We start from the raw sequence: 19,468 nt of genomic DNA, 5'->3' as shown, positions 1-19,468 counted from the left end.
GAGGGTGGTATTTAATGGAAAGCCCGTCAGAGCAAAGACATGAAACATTAACCCTATTTAATACAACTATGTGATGACAAATATGTACCCTACAAAATCACTATCCGGTGCATCTCTAATTCGCAGTGATTACACCAAAACTGTAATATATATATTTCTATTTATAAGTTATCATTTTTTAATTGTTTATGTTAGTAATCATTTTGTCTATTCGGCAACTTTTTTCCTCTTTAATTATTTATTAATTTCCTTTTTTATTTTGAAAATAACGGTTTTTGTCGTTTTGATTTAAAGTGTTTTTTAAGTTTCCATCAAGCTGATTATAGCTACAATGATATCATGATAAACACTGCGGACAATGTTCCCTTTTCCATTTCTCGGTAGTATTTTTGGTATGGTCCATCTGTAATTAATTGCGGAAAATTAAAGATTTTCATTTCTTTCTCATATAGTGTAATGCGTGGTGTTAGATTAGGAAAACTCCTAAACTCTTTTTTATTTCTATATTGGCTTTATTAAAATCGACACGTACAAAAGACATTTCGTAAGTCGAGTTACCTGAGGCTAATGGCAAATATCAACTTGTACAATAAATAAAAAAGCCGTTGTAATGTTCACTTCTTCGAGAATTGTTTAGAAAGAAAGAAGAAGTGTAATTATGCAACTCAATAATAACGTGTTTACGATTGCATTTACTGTATAACTTATTGCTTTATACGTTTAGATATACAAGTTCGTATGCCATAAAATGCAACAGAGATACCGTATAGTGAGTGCATGGTGACTGGCCTGCCTTGACTAGTCAAGCAAACGTTTTATTTAAACAGGTTGTTTGTATATATCATTGTCATATTGACTTATCTAATGTTAACTAAGGGATTATGTAAATGGCACCTACGAGTAGCTTCTAATAACGTTTACTGAATATATTTACACCTAATTGGTTAATCTTAATTAAGCACATCTTTACGTTCGAATAATATGATGGTGGCTACTATAAGAAAATATGAACACATGTTTACCCTTTACGTTCCTTATTTTTACACTATTTTGGTACCACCTTAGGTTTCTAATGACTAGGGTTGCTAATCATCTAGATATATTGATATATATTGTCTCTGTAATTAAGCTCTCTTGATTCTACGTCTCGACAAAATGTGGCGGTTGAAACTCTAAAGAAAATCTGACAAATTTATTGATTTATTGGTTTGCAAACCAAAATGCAAATAAACAAACTTAATAGTGAAAATCCTACGGCTAAAACAAATATTTTGATTTCAAAATTTGAAGAGGATACAAGATAAAGTAATAGAATTTTATAGCACAGCTTCTGGTATCTGAAAAATTGGTCACTTTCATTTGATAAATATGATTTATTTGAATTGGATGGCAGTATCTGAAATTACAAAATGGGTAACGATTTTATAATAATAGTAATGGTATGAAAACTGAGCAACATATGCATCGTAAGAGCAAAAGCTAAACTTGTTTAAAGTTGATTAACGCGGTGGAAGAGAAATGGATTTACTTTTTTAAAGAAGATGAGAATCCGGAAAGAAAATGCCAACTATTAAAATATATAGATCTCATTATTAAAATGTTTCTTAAAAACTATGAAACACTATATACCCCTATTACTTTAGGTAAATATTAGTGTCTGAAAAAATAATGGGAAGGAAAGACACATGCTAACATCCTTGGAACTACCATCCAAAAATTTGAAAAAAGCAATGTACCTTGAGTTCGTATAAACCATCACTTTTCAAACGATTATTTTCTAAAAACAATTTAGGTATCTAAAATTTTTTCATTCCTACATGTTAATAATGATTTAGGATTGCGGGCTCCAATATCTACTGGAGACTATTTTTTAGGGATATTTGAAGTTTGAGGGAAGCACTTTGTAACATTAATAAGTTTTGAAGGTTGGTTGCTAAACTCATTGTGAGATATGATGGTAAATCAACACATTTTTATCAGAAAGGTGTTAATGTATACACCATATTTTGACAATGCCTTCGCTCCCTTAAAAGTAGTATTGAAACATTATTAATCAAAATCACGGTGCTATTACAGAAAAGAAACTAATCTAGCCTGACCTACATTCTTGAGGTAGAGAGAGCACTTATTCCTGATGAAGTTATGGTAGGAAAGGATTCTCGTGATAACACTGTGATTTTATTTAATAGATTATTCAAATAATACTTTTAATTCGGAAAAGGCATTTATATTTTTTATCAATATATATGTATACATTTGCAAAAAGTGTCCCCCTCGCGTTGAACCATCTAGTGCTTCCCTAAAAAATAATGTGCAGCGGAAAAAAATGTTTAGGAGTGACTTTCTTAACTCATTTTCATGTAAAATTTCATCCTATATTCCATCTTTTGAAGTACCGAACCTTACAACAACGATTTGTGCGACACTTGAACTTTAAGTTTTCTTGGACGATTTTGAATGGATCTAACTACATAAGTAGTTAACTAATTAGATGCACGATTGGTGTTTATAAATTGTGGTTAATGATTTCGTTTCGTAAAAACCCAAAAGTAAAGGTCAAGGTCTGAAGCCGTAGTTTTGATGAACTTGAATAATATGAAAATAATTCCAAGATCTCTGATGTTTTTTGCAGTTTATATGCGCGCTATTTTTGTTTTTTATTTTTATTATTTTGTGAGAAAATGATTAAATCTTTCCGAGTAACTAAAAAAAAAAACAGAAATTAACCAGTGTTTTAGCGTCATCATCTTCACGTCAAAGAACTCATTTACTGCATTTTTGCGAGCTTGTTTGCGATATTTCTGCAGACAACTCACATACTTACATACGCGTACACTTTTACTCATGGTCATATGTACATATTTTTATGTACACATATATAATGTTAAACTTGTTAAAAGTTTAGTGGTAGTTGTTTGGTTGTCCACCGAGAGTTTTCTTCTTATCGCAAAACCGATTTCTACTTTAAATTAAGCGCAACGCGGCCGTATTTCTCTGTTTGAGACCGGTTTCAAGTACGAATTTTTGTAGCGGACGACATTGAAAAACATTCTGCACATTCATATGTATATACAGATACATGTTCTTCTTAAAAGCTTATAATCGGCCGACTGTCTTCTATTAAACAATAATAATGTTCTCTGCTGGTTTTACTTTCGTTGATTCTTGTGGTCACTGCGGTAATCTTCGAGGACCAAGTGAAAGTGTTTTTATTTTCTATTACATAATTATATTTCTGTTTCTAATTTTTAACGATTACAAATATGAATACTCAGTATTCATGCTTCAAAAATTCACATAATTGAACATCCCACATGGTTAACTATTTGAGGACAGTAATCTAATCTAGGTCTACCTCTACTCCTCGTACCTCCTGTTTCTGCTCCTAATGTGCCTCTGACTAGCCCTTCATGCCTGAGAAGGTGTCCTACCAACCTATCTCGCTTGTTTCTTATTGCATAATGCCCTCTGTTCTACTTTTTCTAATACCTCCTCATTGTTATCCACGGTATCCTCATCATTCGCCTGTATTTATATGTATGTAGCAGTCGTATTTACTGCAGTGGCCTCATCTACTGAGAAAATTACTTAATTATTGAGAGAATCGATTTTTTCAAGAACAATTTTTGGCATCACTTATTGTTTTTGAGGAAAAACAATCTGATGGATGAAACGAATTAATTCAAAGTAATTTAGGTCATAGTTTATACAATTAATCATGCGTAAAACCATCAATCATCAAAAATCTCCTTCCACTTTTCTTCTGGAAGATCTGAACAGATCTGGTCCTCAGTATCTGTTTGGGATCTCCCCCCTTTCGAATGATTAGAAAAAAAGCAAACTCACAGGGTGCTAAGTCTGGCTTATACTCGGCACTTAAGACGTTCAAGTACTGCTATTCAAAAATTGGAAAGTATCGCATGCTTAATTCGAGAGTGGATTATTGTGATGAAAATACAGTGTCCTTTCTCGAATTTGGTTGAATTTTCTGACGAAGCTTTTGAAAAAATTTTGGCAAACATTCGTGTGTGAATCAGGAGGCAGTTATAGTACGCTGGCTTCTCAATATTATTCGTTAAAATATACCCCGCCGTGTGCAGTGATCATCTTTTTCTTCAATGAACGTAATTTCTTCAACTGAACCGGAATTTGCTCATTTTCGAACAGCCAAACTTTATTCTTGTCTTTCAAGGTACGTCAAAATAAATAGCCAGATTTCGTCACCAGTGACAATATTGTTAAAGTACCATTTTCATATTTTTTTACACCTGTTAGCTCTCGTCTCCCTTTGTTCAATTTTGAGGTCGTGCGGCACCCATATCGTAGAAACTTGTCTTACCCCAAGGATGTCGTGAAGAATTTGGTGTAGACTTGGTGTATTTATCTGCAGAATCTCCTGTAACTATCTATTAACATGTTTTACGTCGATCTTCCTTTACTAATTTTAACACTTTTGCTTCGTTTTGTTAATCGGTAGCTGTAACGGTTGTTGGAACTTCATTGACATTACAAGATATACCACGTTCAAACTCAGGATACCATCGGTAAACTTCTGTACGATGCGGACATTTTTCCTTCAAAACAGTTTTCATTTCTTCCATGCGCTTATTATAAAACAACTAAACAAATAATGTCGAAGTGAAGATATTAACTGGAGTTTAAGATAAAAATATTTCCAACTACCCTCCATTAGTAGAACTAGTGTATTAGAAGACTTATCTAGTGACTTTTGTAATACATAATTCGCAAGCAGATACTAGATAAAAGGCCCCAAACTCATGTTACCAAAAGGGCTGCCATTTGTACCTTTGTTTTATGATAGTTGGTATTTGCAGCTATTATTTTGTGACTATAAGGAAGAATTACGTGATCATTAATATAAAAATATCATATTGACGCCCTGTATACGTGCATGGCACTTAAAAGTCTGTAGCAATATTTGCTTTTTAAAAAGTCAAAACGCCACAGTATTTTAATAATACAAATGCGGTGTTGTTAAGGTGGAGCTGCCGGGACAGCGCACAACTCTTCCTAATTCGATTTTCATTTTTAACTTAGCATCGACACAAAGAAGGCCATGAATTATGTATAGTACGCTTCAGCTACATGCAGTGTATGAATTTAAAAATCATTGTTGACTGTATGTTGTGTACTATGTCGGTTGTATTGTATGTATAAAATACGTAGACGGAGGAATTCCAAACTGCCTTATAGTACGAATGCTAATGTTGCAAACACACGCACATACACTCACTAGCTGCTACACACATAATCAACGCTGGAATGTCATAACTTCTACAGCAACTTTCATGCCAACTTTACACACTAATATTGCATTGCAAACATATATGGTGTACACGTATACTACTATCATATTATACGTACATGCAGGCTAAGTGTAAATAACAGATTTGCAGAAACAGGACCAGAAAACCAGTTATCCTTTTTTATTCTTATTTACTACAGAACTACAGACAATAATCAGGCACTTAATCAAAGGTATGCATGCTTGGAATATCTGTTTTAAGTGAGAAGTTCTCTAATGTATTGATACACGTCGGAAAATGCCGAGATACCTACACACTTTCCTACTGATTTCCATTTGTTGATGATTGCTTTTCATTACATACATTTGATACAGTTTTATCCATTTCCATACATTGGTCTTTTGTATATTGCCACGTTAAGCCCACGAGGTCACTTTTTCCTTTGAATGCAGTAACGTAAAATATTTGGATTGCTCTCATGGCAATCGTGGCTTTCATGTAACATAATCATGAGCCACCGTTGATGAAATAGAACCTTTTGAGTTCTAATGTATCGTTTCAATATTAAGTATCTCCTAATAAGTTCAAACTAAATTATGGTCGAGTGAGTGAAGCTAAGAATATTTCATATCTACGTAAATTACTTCAAATCAGAAACATTCGATCGTAGGGAATCAAATTCTTGAATTCTAATTTTGAAAATATATGCTACAAAAACGTGAAAATGCATTTCCGAAGAAGATTACCAATAGGTGCGCGTTTTGAAAATCTATGTACATATGAATTATTTTCCGTTATAACTTTTAACTTTTTAATCGACATGTTCATCAGTTTTTGTGGCAGTGCTTTTCGTGTACTCGATTGCTAAAAACAAAATTCGAAAATTTTGACATTTAATCTCGCTAAACACGTTAAAATTATCAGTTATTTATTAATTAAAAATGCCGATTGAAAGATGTGTATTACGCTAGCGGATCACATATTCATTTCCCTCATTAAAAAATATTTAGTGAAAGAATCTTTTAGAGTCTGCCGATTCCTAGAAATCGGATGATCTGATAGCTGGATATCATGCTAGAAGATCACATATTCGTTGATCTCGGGTTCAAAAAATGCTTATTTCAATTGGATTATTTTGTGAGCCTAAGATTAGCTGAAACAAATATGTGATCTGCTACCATGATATCAAGTTAACGGATCGTCCAAGTTCTCGAAATCTATAGATTCTACAAAATTAATTCTTTCGCTACACATTAACTACAAAATATTATGTCAATTAGATCCTATTCGGAGATCAAGATCCGCTGAAAAACGTATATGTGGTGTGCTAGCATGATGTCAAGCTAGTGGATCGACCGATTTCTAAATATCTAAANGTAGGTATTAGTCGAATCTGATTACCCCAAAAAGTTATAAATATTCACAAGAGAACATTGAACATTTTTTTTAGTATTTAAACAAATTAATTATTGTGCCATGGACGTGTACAAAAAAATCATGTAAATGTTGCCGTTAAGGCAGATACAATATAATTTAAATTACTTTATTATTCGTCCTAGTAGAAAACACCTTAAGAATGTTCGGCTGCCACGCGACCGGTTTGGGTTCGATTACTTCCCGATGTAATAGTTTTTTTTATTTTGGGTTAGATAAAATGAATTGGTGTAATTTCGGTCACATGCGATGCTACTATTTATTAATGCAAGGGTTAATTTTAAACTTAAACCCTGACTATTGTAAAAAGGTCGAGAAATTAATGAAATAACTAATTACAGTTTTTTTCCGTATTTCTTTTAATTATTTAAATATTTTTTGATTTTTTTCAATGAAAGAAACTTAATTACTCAAATAATTTAAGTTTTATTGTAATATTATAGAACGGTATAAAGCTTAGATTACTTCGTTAAATCAAACAGCATATTTCTGAATGAAAGAATTAGTATTTATCAAATTTTTGGTAATTGTTGTTACACTATAGTATGTCTTTATTGGACTATCGGGCCGTTAAAGCAAAAGAAATAACTACAACGGTTAGCCGACCAGTACATTAGTTTTAAACATCGTGAAATATAAATGACATTGATGTAAAATAAATTACATACACAAATATTCCATAATCGAGGAAATTACTGTTACGAAATTTAAATCTGTTGATAAGAAAAACAGTTGGATAATAACTAAAAAGAATTAACACTCTATCTCCCACTTATTCTTACGCCAATTGTAATACTATACAAATAAACAGTTTAAACTTTAATAATCTTTTGGCCGCATTTGCCAGAACTTTTGACTTTTGACGAAACATTTAAAATTAGTAAAATTTTCCATTAGTTTTTATTTGATTTTTTTTAATTAATTGTAATCATTTAATATTTGTCCCATTCTTTTTTTTAATATTATTTCGATAAACTGTTGGAGAATAAAAGGTATTCTGTTGTATTGTAATCAGTTTCGTGCTATTGTCAACTCATAGTTGCAGTGCATGATCTTAATTGTAAGCATGTTTATTATCTTATACTGTAACAAAAGTTAACCTCGAAGGTACCGCACCTTTTAAAACATTTGATTTCAATGTCTTTTTACACTTGACTGAATAGATATCTTGTCTATGCAATCATTGTATGTTTATAGTAGGCCCTCCCTATGACTGCAAAGGTGTGAGGTTGTAAAGTCTCAAGATGAGCGTAGGCCACCCTACCCCACATTGGTATTATGCTATGATGCTAATATTACGTTAATTATGAAAAATTCTTCTTCATATATAAAAAACGTTTGTCAATGAATGGTATCGGTGATAATTACTGCTCAAGTGTTTAAAATTTTCTATAACCATTTGCGTAATAATTACGTTTGTCATGTAGGTATTTACTTACTAGAAACAGCTTGTTCTCTCCTTTTCTTTAAAGTTGCTAGAAGATCTTCATTGCTTCTGAAAGGTCTTAAGATTCCCCCCTTAAGTTTCCTTCCCGATTCTGTTGTCGAACTGGTTTCTGCCGGTGCGGCTTCTTCTTCTTCAGGTAATTCTTCTTCTACAATTTCTTCCTCGTTTTCCTGAAACACCGAAGAGTTTTATTAATTCCTTTTACTTAAAATTTTTATATAAATTTTTTTTTATTGTTAAGTTCATTTTTAAAACTCAAGATTGTCATTGTTGAATAAACAATTACAAATTAAAAATTTAATAAGCTGTTTTGAAGGATCGTCTTGAACTACTTGACCATAGATTAATTAATGACGAAAAATAAACAACAAAGTTGCAAAGCCTGTTTTGAATTCAAATTAATTCGAGAAAAACATGAATTTCCATTTTTTTTAAATGTAAAAGGTATCTTCTAAAGCGAATAAAATTGAAATATATATAACGTATTTGTAAATGTAATTAAATAGTTACGAATATGGGATTATTTAGTTTTAAGAAAATGCGAAAATTACTTCAGGATAGGAAAAAGTGGATGTGCGTGTCGAACCAGTCTTCTGACTGACGACCTTGTGATAGTATGGTGTATGAAGTTATATGTATATTAGTTATAAGTCGTAGGCACGTAGCAAAATTAAGCATTTTATAAGCAGCCAAGGCTTTTAGAAAATATCTTTGCAATTTGTAAAACTTACAAATAAATAGTGAAATTATACATTAACGTTTTGTGTAAACGAGGATGTTAGGATTACTTGTTCAAAATGATAAAAATAGAAAATTGAATAAAATAAAAAGGAAAGCTACCTTTAGGTCTGGTGTTGGGGTTGTTGTAGTGGTAGTTGATGCTTTTGATCCAGCCCCTGCACGAATTAAAGGACTACGTCTGCCAACGATTGGGCGTGCTACTGGTTTCGGCGGAGGAGCCGGTTCCTCCTCATAATCGTATTCTTCTTCAGCAGGTCGTGCCGAACATAAGTTGATTAAAACTGCCAGGAACAGGAAGGCTCTAAATAAGAACAAACAATATCAGTTCAATTTAAAATCCCTCATTTACCTTTATTTGTTATTTAACTATAAGAATAAAATGAAAAATCTACGGGGTGTAACAAAAATAAGTGTCTAGCTTTGGAAGGTGTAAACTACATGCAACAAACAATCGCACGATGAGTTCAACAGTTCAGTTTTTAAGAAAAACAATCATTTACAATCTGAAGCCGGTCCTGTACGTGAATTGGCAACATAAATGTCTGCCGAATAGCGTAGTGCAATAAAAACACGTGGATGGAAAGTTTTTTCTTACTTTTTGTGTTCATATATTTACATAGTGCTGTTTGTAATGCACTTATTTAATTTATTTAATCTGAGTATGTTAGCAACCACCATGTTAAATGGTGAATGTCTGTATTTTTTTCTTTTCATATAGCGATTTCGGTTAAACACCAATTAATGTTATCGTACACCACGACAACCTCATAATGTTTGGCAAGTGTCTTACAAAAAATATTCCTTACACTAAATCTACGATTAGGAAAATAATAGACCTTGGTGTAATAAATTCAAATTGATAAATTGCTGTTTAAGGTAATAGGATTGCTTTTGGTGTACTCTAAAAAACGTCTTCAATCAATTTTTAGGGTAGGTCTAAGAATTAGCAGAGTTTTTCAGTTTTGTTTCTCGGTATGTACGTCTGGCCTATTGACATTTTCACTAGGTCTTTATATAGCTGTAAAATGCGAACAAATTAACGAACCCATTCTTACAATAAAACAATACTGGCAAACAACGGTTAATGTACCTACACGTAGGTATACGTAGTTATGTCGTGATAGGTAAAAGTGCAAAATATTTGTATAAATTAATGTAAATGTCATTCTTCACAAACGCCCGTAGCGCTCCTGCTTAAAATTATGCAATTAGAGGCACGAAATTTATGTTTATTATTAGGCAGAGAGATGTTGCCAATACCGAAAGACATACAAATGTAAATTCAAGTCAGACGATACTTTTCTGAAAATCGTATTTTTACTCGGGAAAGTTTCTAGAAAAATTTGTTATTAAAGTAGTCGGGCCGAAATTTCATTTACAACGAAATGACAATAAATTTTATACTAATACAGTTAAAACACTTTGATTAATAACAGTAATAATCTTAGGAAAGCCCACCTTTCCAGCAAGGTTTTGGTAGGATCCGGCCGCGTACCGGATAATGATGCTGGGTACTCGGCAGTACCGAGTAATTCTAGCAAAGAAAAAACAAATGCCGGCAATAATCATTGAATAAGTATAACAAAAAGCTTAACTAATGAAAATTGGTAATTAAAATTAAATTGAAATGGGTCGTTTGTCCTAATCTGTATTATTTCTACTTACTATTTCTCATGAACAATTGGTATATCATGTTTTGATAATGCAAACTTTTAGTGTTTATAAACATATATGTTTTGAGTGCGGCGCTGTACGGGTGCGAAACATTGACGATGGGCGCGACGGAAAAAAAAGGGTCAGAAGCGTTCGAAATGATGAGGATACCGTGGATAGAGAAGCTTAGAAATGAAGAGGTATTAGAAAGAATTGAAGTCAATAAGAAATAGGTGAGATAGGTTGGTAGGACACCTTCTCGGGCATGAAGGTCTAGTCAGAGACATATTAGGGGCAGAAACAGAAGTTAGGAGGGGTAGAGGTAGACCTAGATTAAATTACTGTTCGCAAATAGTTAAGGATGTGGATGTTCTAGTCTCAGGGAAATGCGAAGATTATCTCAGGGTAGGAAAGAGTGGAGGTGCGTGTCACAGCAGTTTTAGGACTGACGACCTTATGATAATGAAACTTTATAGGCTCGCTTGAACTGTTTACCATTTAACCGTCAACCAAGAAATAAAATTTCATTAGTTTGGTATTTAAATGATTTTTTGAATAAAACTTAAAGTGATTTGAGACGTTGGTGAGGGTGGTATTTAATGGAAAGCCCGTCAGAGCAAAGACATGAAACATTAACCCTATTTAATACAACTATGTGATGACAAATATGTACCCTACAAAATCACTATCCGGTGCATCTCTAATTCGCAGTGATTACACCAAAACTGTAATATATATATTTCTATTTATAAGTTATCATTTTTTAATTGTTTATGTTAGTAATCATTTTGTCTATTCGGCAACTTTTTTCCTCTTTAATTATTTATTAATTTCCTTTTTTATTTTGAAAATAACGGTTTTTGTCGTTTTGATTTAAAGTGTTTTTTAAGTTTCCATCAAGCTGATTATAACTACAATGATATCATGATAAACACTGCGGACAATGTTCCCTTTTCCATTTCTCGGTAGTATTTTTGGTATGGTCCATCTGTAATTAATTGCGGAAAATTAAAGATTTTCATTTCTTTCTCATATAGTGTAATGCGTGGTGTTAGATTAGGAAAACTCCTAAACTCTTTTTTATTTCTATATTGGCTTTATTAAAATCGACACGTACAAAAGACATTTCGTAAGTCGAGTTACCTGAGGCTAATGGCAAATATCAACTTGTACAATAAATAAAAAAGCCGTTGTAATGTTCACTTCTTCGAGAATTGTTTAGAAAGAAAGAAGAAGTGTAATTATGCAACTCAATAATAACGTGTTTACGATTGCATTTACTGTATAACTTATTGCTTTATACGTTTAGATATACAAGTTCGTATGCCATAAAATGCAACAGAGATACCGTATAGTGAGTGCATGGTGACTGGCCTGCCTTGACTAGTCAAGCAAACGTTTTATTTAAACAGGTTGTTTGTATATATCATTGTCATATTGACTTATCTAATGTTAACTAAGGGATTATGTAAATGGCACCTACGAGTAGCTTCTAATAACGTTTACTGAATATATTTACACCTAATTGGTTAATCTTAATTAAGCACATCTTTACGTTCGAATAATATGATGGTGGCTACTATAAGAAAATATGAACACATGTTTACCCTTTACGTTCCTTATTTTTACACTATTTTGGTACCACCTTAGGTTTCTAATGACTAGGGTTGCTAATCATCTAGATATATTGATATATATTGTCTCTGTAATTAAGCTCTCTTGATTCTACGTCTCGACAAAATGTGGCGGTTGAAACTCTAAAGAAAATCTGACAAATTTATTGATTTATTGGTTTGCAAACCAAAATGCAAATAAACAAACTTAATAGTGAAAATNTTTCATTTTTAACTTAGCATCGACACAAAGAAGGCCATGAATTATGTATAGTACGCTTCAGCTACATGCAGTGTATGAATTTAAAAATCATTGTTGACTGTATGTTGTGTACTATGTCGGTTGTATTGTATGTATAAAATACGTAGACGGAGGAATTCCAAACTGCCTTATAGTACGAATGCTAATGTTGCAAACACACGCACATACACTCACTAGCTGCTACACACATAATCAACGCTGGAATGTCATAACTTCTACAGCAACTTTCATGCCAACTTTACACACTAATATTGCATTGCAAACATATATGGTGTACACGTATACTACTATCATATTATACGTACATGCAGGCTAAGTGTAAATAACAGATTTGCAGAAACAGGACCAGAAAACCAGTTATCCTTTTTTATTCTTATTTACTACAGAACTACAGACAATAATCAGGCACTTAATCAAAGGTATGCATGCTTGGAATATCTGTTTTAAGTGAGAAGTTCTCTAATGTATTGATACACGTCGGAAAATGCCGAGATACCTACACACTTTCCTACTGATTTCCATTTGTTGATGATTGCTTTTCATTACATACATTTGATACAGTTTTATCCATTTCCATACATTGGTCTTTTGTATATTGCCACGTTAAGCCCACGAGGTCACTTTTTCCTTTGAATGCAGTAACGTAAAATATTTGGATTGCTCTCATGGCAATCGTGGCTTTCATGTAACATAATCATGAGCCACCGTTGATGAAATAGAACCTTTTGAGTTCTAATGTATCGTTTCAATATTAAGTATCTCCTAATAAGTTCAAACTAAATTATGGTCGAGTGAGTGAAGCTAAGAATATTTCATATCTACGTAAATTACTTCAAATCAGAAACATTCGATCGTAGGGAATCAAATTCTTGAATTCTAATTTTGAAAATATATGCTACAAAAACGTGAAAATGCATTTCCGAAGAAGATTACCAATAGGTGCGCGTTTTGAAAATCTATGTACATATGAATTATTTTCCGTTATAACTTTTAACTTTTTAATCGACATGTTCATCAGTTTTTGTGGCAGTGCTTTTCGTGTACTCGATTGCTAAAAACAAAATTCGAAAATTTTGACATTTAATCTCGCTAAACACGTTAAAATTATCAGTTATTTATTAATTAAAAATGCCGATTGAAAGATGTGTATTACGCTAGCGGATCACATATTCATTTCCCTCATTAAAAAATATTTAGTGAAAGAATCTTTTAGAGTCTGCCGATTCCTAGAAATCGGATGATCTGATAGCTGGATATCATGCTAGAAGATCACATATTCGTTGATCTCGGGTTCAAAAAATGCTTATTTCAATTGGATTATTTTGTGAGCCTAAGATTAGCTGAAACAAATATGTGATCTGCTACCATGATATCAAGTTAACGGATCGTCCAAGTTCTCGAAATCTATAGATTCTACAAAATTAATTCTTTCGCTACACATTAACTACAAAATATTATGTCAATTAGATCCTATTCGGAGATCAAGATCCGCTGAAAAACGTATATGTGGTGTACTAGCATGATGTCAAGCTAGTGGATCGACCGATTTCTAAATATCTAAAGAGTCATTAAAATGAATTCTTTCGGTATAAATTAACCACAAACATGCAATATCAAACTGGCAGATCATCCGATTTCTCGACATCTATGGACTCTACAAAATTCATTTTTTTACTCGAAATTATTAGAAATTAGCTACAAAATATGATATAACTCGGAATCGACTGAAACGAATATATGATCTGCTAGCATGATGTCAAAGCTAACGACCGATTTCTCGATACGTGTAGTCTACAAAATTAATTAATTTCATTACAAATTAGATAGAATTGGGTCGTTTTCTGAGCCCGAGATTAACTTTTGTTTTCTGTAATCCCCTAACAAATATTACATCACAAAATCCTAAGTAAAAAAAAAAAAATATTAATGAATAGTAATACCTCTCCCTCTCTCCTGTTTGCGAGCATATTTTATGAGCGATAAAGTGATGAAATGATTGTAAATTAGGAATTTTTATTATGTACTTTCACTATGTTTATCTAATACTTATTGTGTCTTATCAGTTGTCATTAAAAATAAATTAAAATTCCGACGTGATATCAATTAGTTTTCATTTTTTAATAATTTCCGAATGAACTTAAGAAGAAAGTTAAAAGAATTGAAAATATTTACCATAAGAAGCATTGTGACTGTGTTAGGTATATTTAGCTCGGTAATTATTGTAGGTAGGTGGAGGGCTTACATAATTAATGTTTTTAGACCATTTAGGTGCGTAGAGAACGATTGAAAATTATAAATAATAAACTTAAATTGTAATTAGCAGTGGCCTCAATTCTTGGAATTTCTATTAAACACCACATAACAGGTATGTGTTACCAGAAGAATTACTCAGGTATATAATAAATGGTAAATTTTGTAACTTTGAAATTCTTTTAAAACCGGTATTTTACTGAACAAAATTTGTCTCATTTATTACTATAAAAACTTGATTTTCATCGACATTTTAAATGAGGGCGTCGTAGTAATACGGTCAAGTTGAAGAACGAATCTGCAATTCTCATTCTTAGTCGCAAAAAAAAGGACGATTAATCCTGCTTTATTTGAACGCAGTTTCTCTGCCCAATCGTAAATATATGTTTGCTAAATTTTGTTTTATTTATGGTTCATAGTTAAAATTGGTTCAATAAATACGAAGGTCTTCAACTTTCTTTGAAATTTTTGAAACAATCTCTACCGCAACAGTTATATTATAGCCAGAAACCTCGTGTTTGGAATCAAATTATGATGTTTCACACCACTACACGAGGTGACATAATGCATGAACTGAAAAATTTATTCATTTCTTGAAATGCATCAACATTCGTAATGTTAAAAATCTTACAAAAACTACCACGCTCGTTATATGAAGTGGATGCAAGGAACATGTAGTGACAAAATTTAATATTAGTCCAATAATTTTTGTAAAAGAACCTTATAAACTTAACTAGAAAGCATAGGAATTTTTACTATACCAGCATGGTAATTTTTCCAATATTTGTCACTCTGTGTACTTATCGAGCTGCGTATTCCAATCCTTTGCTCATAATTAAGACAAATTGACGTATTAATATTATTAATAATTGTGCAAAAGTGAACAAATAATTGATTTGTGACATACGCAGAATAATATGCCCTTGGTCAGTATTTTGTCAAAACCGCCCAATGTAGGAAGGCTCGTAGAATGATATTATTAAAAAACCGTTTCTCTTGTCAAAAATATTAATTAAGTGGTTCTGTAATGTTAAATAAGAAAAACTTTTTAACTAATTACGTACCATATCTATGATAATATTTTCACCAGTACGTAAAAAGGATATAAATAAACTAACCTTTTGTATGAGAATTTCTGAATATAAATATGAATTACAAAATCACAATTGATGATCCGCGGTAAAATTTAAATATTACATAAAAAATTTGATTTCACTTTTTAAGGCTATAGGCAGTTCCGATAAAATTTCGAACAAATCAAATTAAATAATTCTGCGTGGCGATTAACTTTATTATAGACCTCCAGAAACTTTTAAAATATAAAAAATAATACTGCCAAGTTTCAAGATCGGTTAGTAGGACACCTTCTCAGACACAAAGGTCTAGTCAGAGCCATATTAGAGGCAGAAACGGGAGTTAGGAGGGTAGAGGTAGGCCTAGATTAGATTACTGTTCACAAATAGTTAAGGATGTGGGCTGTTCTGGTTTTGGGGAAATGCGAAGATTAGCTCAGGATAGGAAAGAGTGGAGGTACATGTCCAACCAATATTAGGGCTGACGATCTTATGAATATGATAATGAACTTTTAAGATAGAAATTCAGCTACTATTGCATTTAAATTTTGGGAAAAGAAGCCTTTGTTGTGGTTATTAATCTTGCTAAAATATTATCCTGATCGAATACATAAGTGTGCAACAATTTTGTTAATAAATAATAATAATTCTACCAAATGTTAATTATTGATCCATTATGATCTGTGCTCACAGAGACTATGTAGAAAGTGTACATAGATACGATAAGGAAACAATAGAAAAAAATTGTATTACAAACTAGGGTTTACTGGTGGCTTCGCTCGTTTTGGTCCTAAATACGTATCAAAGATCAACGAGGGTCACAGAAAACTAATGTATCTATCCCTCTGGAACAGTATTTTTTTCTAGATAAAGGGTACTCTATGTCTTTTGACAATGTGTGTACAAAATTTCATTGTAGGTTTTACTCACGGCTTCGCACGTATTAAAGTCTTGAGTGCGTCTCAAAGATCTTCTACGACCACATAAAACTAATTTATCTATCTATCCCTCAGGAACAGTATGGCTTTTTTTTTAGGTAAAAGATCCCCTATGTCTTTTTATGTACCCCTGACAATGTGTGTACAAAATGTCATGATTATCGGTCGAGCAGTTAATGTGTGAAATAGTAGCAAACAAACAAATTCACATTCGCCTTTGTAATATTAGTTAGAATTACAATAGCATTTCACTAGAATAATGTTTTTTTTTTTCAGTGGTTTTCAAAGACCCACTTCCCTGCTTATTATAAACATAAAGTTATTATTAATGTGATGTGTATGAAAGTAGGTGACATCAATTGAATTAATTTACACGTACAACAGCATCTATGTGTTTGCCGATTGAATTTGACATTTTTTAATTTAGTCGCGAGAACGTTGTCGTGATTCTCAATACATATAATAGCATTAAAATCTAAAGGCATATACAGTGACATTTGAATTGCAATAATACCAGTATCGGTTGTGTAATTTTTGCTTAGAAATTAATTTAATAATTATAAACACACGTCTCGTAACTTTTACCTTAAATGTGGGTTCACAAAAATCAAAACCATTATCATAAAATAAAATGTGCAATAAAAGGTACTCTTACTAGGACTTGATGATATAATATCAATCAACAGGCAGTATAACGTCATCTAGTGATATTTTCTACAAACAGCAGATTTCTAAAGAAATTGTACTTAGTAATTAGGATATTTGACACTTCTCTACATGATTGTCTTAATAATGTGCACCTACTATGGTTATAATCAACCAAGTTGTAAATATTAATGCATCATTGGTTTTAATTATAACGTTCCAACTGTTAGGTACGCGTAATAGTTGTATCACTAAAATTAAATTTAATGTTTGGAAAATTATTTGGCTGCTTTAGGCATTACGTCACTTATACCACTCATACAAATTTAATACGAAATCAAATCATTACCAAACTTATTACGATTTCTTATTATCTTAATAATAAAATTAAAAAAAATTGATACTTAATCAATAAACAACAACTAGCTGTCATATAAAAAAGTATATGCATACATATAATCTCAACTGTTTCGGATTTAATAGAAAAAGGAATGCGTTGCATTTTTTAACTAACAGATAACAAAATCGTTTAAAATAAATTAAATTTTCCCTTAAAAACGAATTTAAACTTATTTTAATGAGAACTTCTAGTCATTTCTCGGAACTAAAAAGTGAAATGGAACAGTTTTAATAGCAGAAAGCTGTCTTTAGTTAGTCAAGGCTCCCTGAAATAATTTTCATAATTACTCAAGGTTAATTAAGTTAAAACTTTCATGGATTCAATACAATTCAAAGCAGCTACAGTGAAAAGAAATGGCAAGCAGAAAATAAATACTATTAATATTAAATTAATTAAATGCGATCTTTCCAACAAGTTTAAAAGAATTATTTTTTGAATTGTACTTAAAATAATTAAAGTAACACATCATATTTTTTATAAAATTAAATATCGCCCCGAATTAACATATCAAGATGGCCTATTGTACGGAACATATCTAATGACCTCCACAACAGAAAACTAATACAAGTTGGTTTTTATGGAATTGGAAACATTGTATATACGCGGCTTGACCAGCTTGGCATTTTTATCAATTTGTTAATTAACCTTAACATATATGTAGGTAGATATATGTCGTCGCGACTTTTTATTTCGTTGCAAAATTGGTCCCCACGAAAATCGCTTTTATTTTTACAGAATAATATACATCCTATGTATACTCTGAAGGTCCTTTCTACATATTGGTGAAATAATTTTTGAAATCGGATAAGTATTTTCGAAGATTACCCATATATATCCAAATTTACAAACTGACATTATCTTTTTATAACATTAGTAGAAATAAATTAAAATCAGTCTTCAAATAATTAAATTAAATGCAAGTTTTATAAATGAGAAATAAATTAAATGAAAAGAGATATTGTACAAATTAGTAGTTACGTCATTATATTTAGTCAGAAGAATATATTTCAAATAATGTTGATTTCGTATTTAATTATCTAGTCGTTTCTGTCGTGATTAGTCCCAGTCCCACCCTGCCTTAACATTCTACAAAAATACTTCTGATTTGTTTCTTATTGTTTAAAGTTTATTTACTTGAAATTTGAAGCATGTTTCATTTGTTTTTTCTTTAAATTCAATTTAACCATAAAATCAGTAAAAAAACTTATTGGTACCTTGTAGTAAAACTTTAGCGGGTACCAAATTCTTTACATTAGTTATTTGGAGAACTGTTTTTTATCGTTCTGTCTTCTTTTTGAATTCTTTATATTTATTTTCTTTGAGAGTAAATTGTAATGTATATGGTTATTAATTTTACGAATCCAGTATTGCGTTACCTAGTAAAAGTAAGATTACGGTAGTAACGCATTACGTAAAAACGGTGATGACACGATATAAGTCTATACACATGTATATGTTTGTACATGTGTATGGTATAATATGAATGTAAAGTTTGGCACTAGTCAATGGTATAAAGAGGTCAACTTACGTGAGTAGCTTTAGCTTCATTGTCGGCGTTGGGATGTGATGGTGAAGAAGTGTACGTGATGCGACCGAGTCGGTGAATACCAGTTCACTAGGAGTCGCGAAGAAATCTGACTTGTATATATAAATTCTTGTTCGCTTTTCCCTTCACTTTGCCACGGAACAGGTGCTCTACCGAGCACACCAGAAGGCTCTCAAGTTGAAAGAGAGACCATCACGAC

At 31.9% G+C, this 19,468-nt stretch overlaps 1 protein-coding gene across 1 annotated transcript in view; it reads right to left on the bottom strand.

The window, feature by feature from the left end:
* Positions 1-19,374, bottom strand: part of LOC108735010 — a 25,677-nt gene extending 6,303 nt beyond the window's left edge. Inside the window, exons 1-3 of the mRNA XM_018466793.1 lie at positions 19,252-19,374; positions 8,989-9,190; positions 8,141-8,318 (exon numbers count right to left, since the gene is read on the bottom strand). Coding sequence (XP_018322295.1) covers positions 8,141-8,318; positions 8,989-9,190; positions 19,252-19,271 — 400 coding nt within the window. The 5' untranslated portion in view covers positions 19,272-19,374. The remainder of the gene's footprint in view (positions 1-8,140; positions 8,319-8,988; positions 9,191-19,251) is intronic.
* Between the last annotated feature and the right edge of the window lie 94 nt (positions 19,375-19,468).

Source organism: Agrilus planipennis, unplaced genomic scaffold, assembly GCF_000699045.2.
Source record: "Agrilus planipennis isolate EAB-ADULT unplaced genomic scaffold, Apla_2.0 scaffold124, whole genome shotgun sequence".
Classification (NCBI taxonomy): Eukaryota; Metazoa; Arthropoda; class Insecta; order Coleoptera; family Buprestidae; genus Agrilus; species Agrilus planipennis.
Note: the sequence above shows the minus strand (reverse complement) of the source record. Positions and strands in the feature narration are given on the sequence as shown.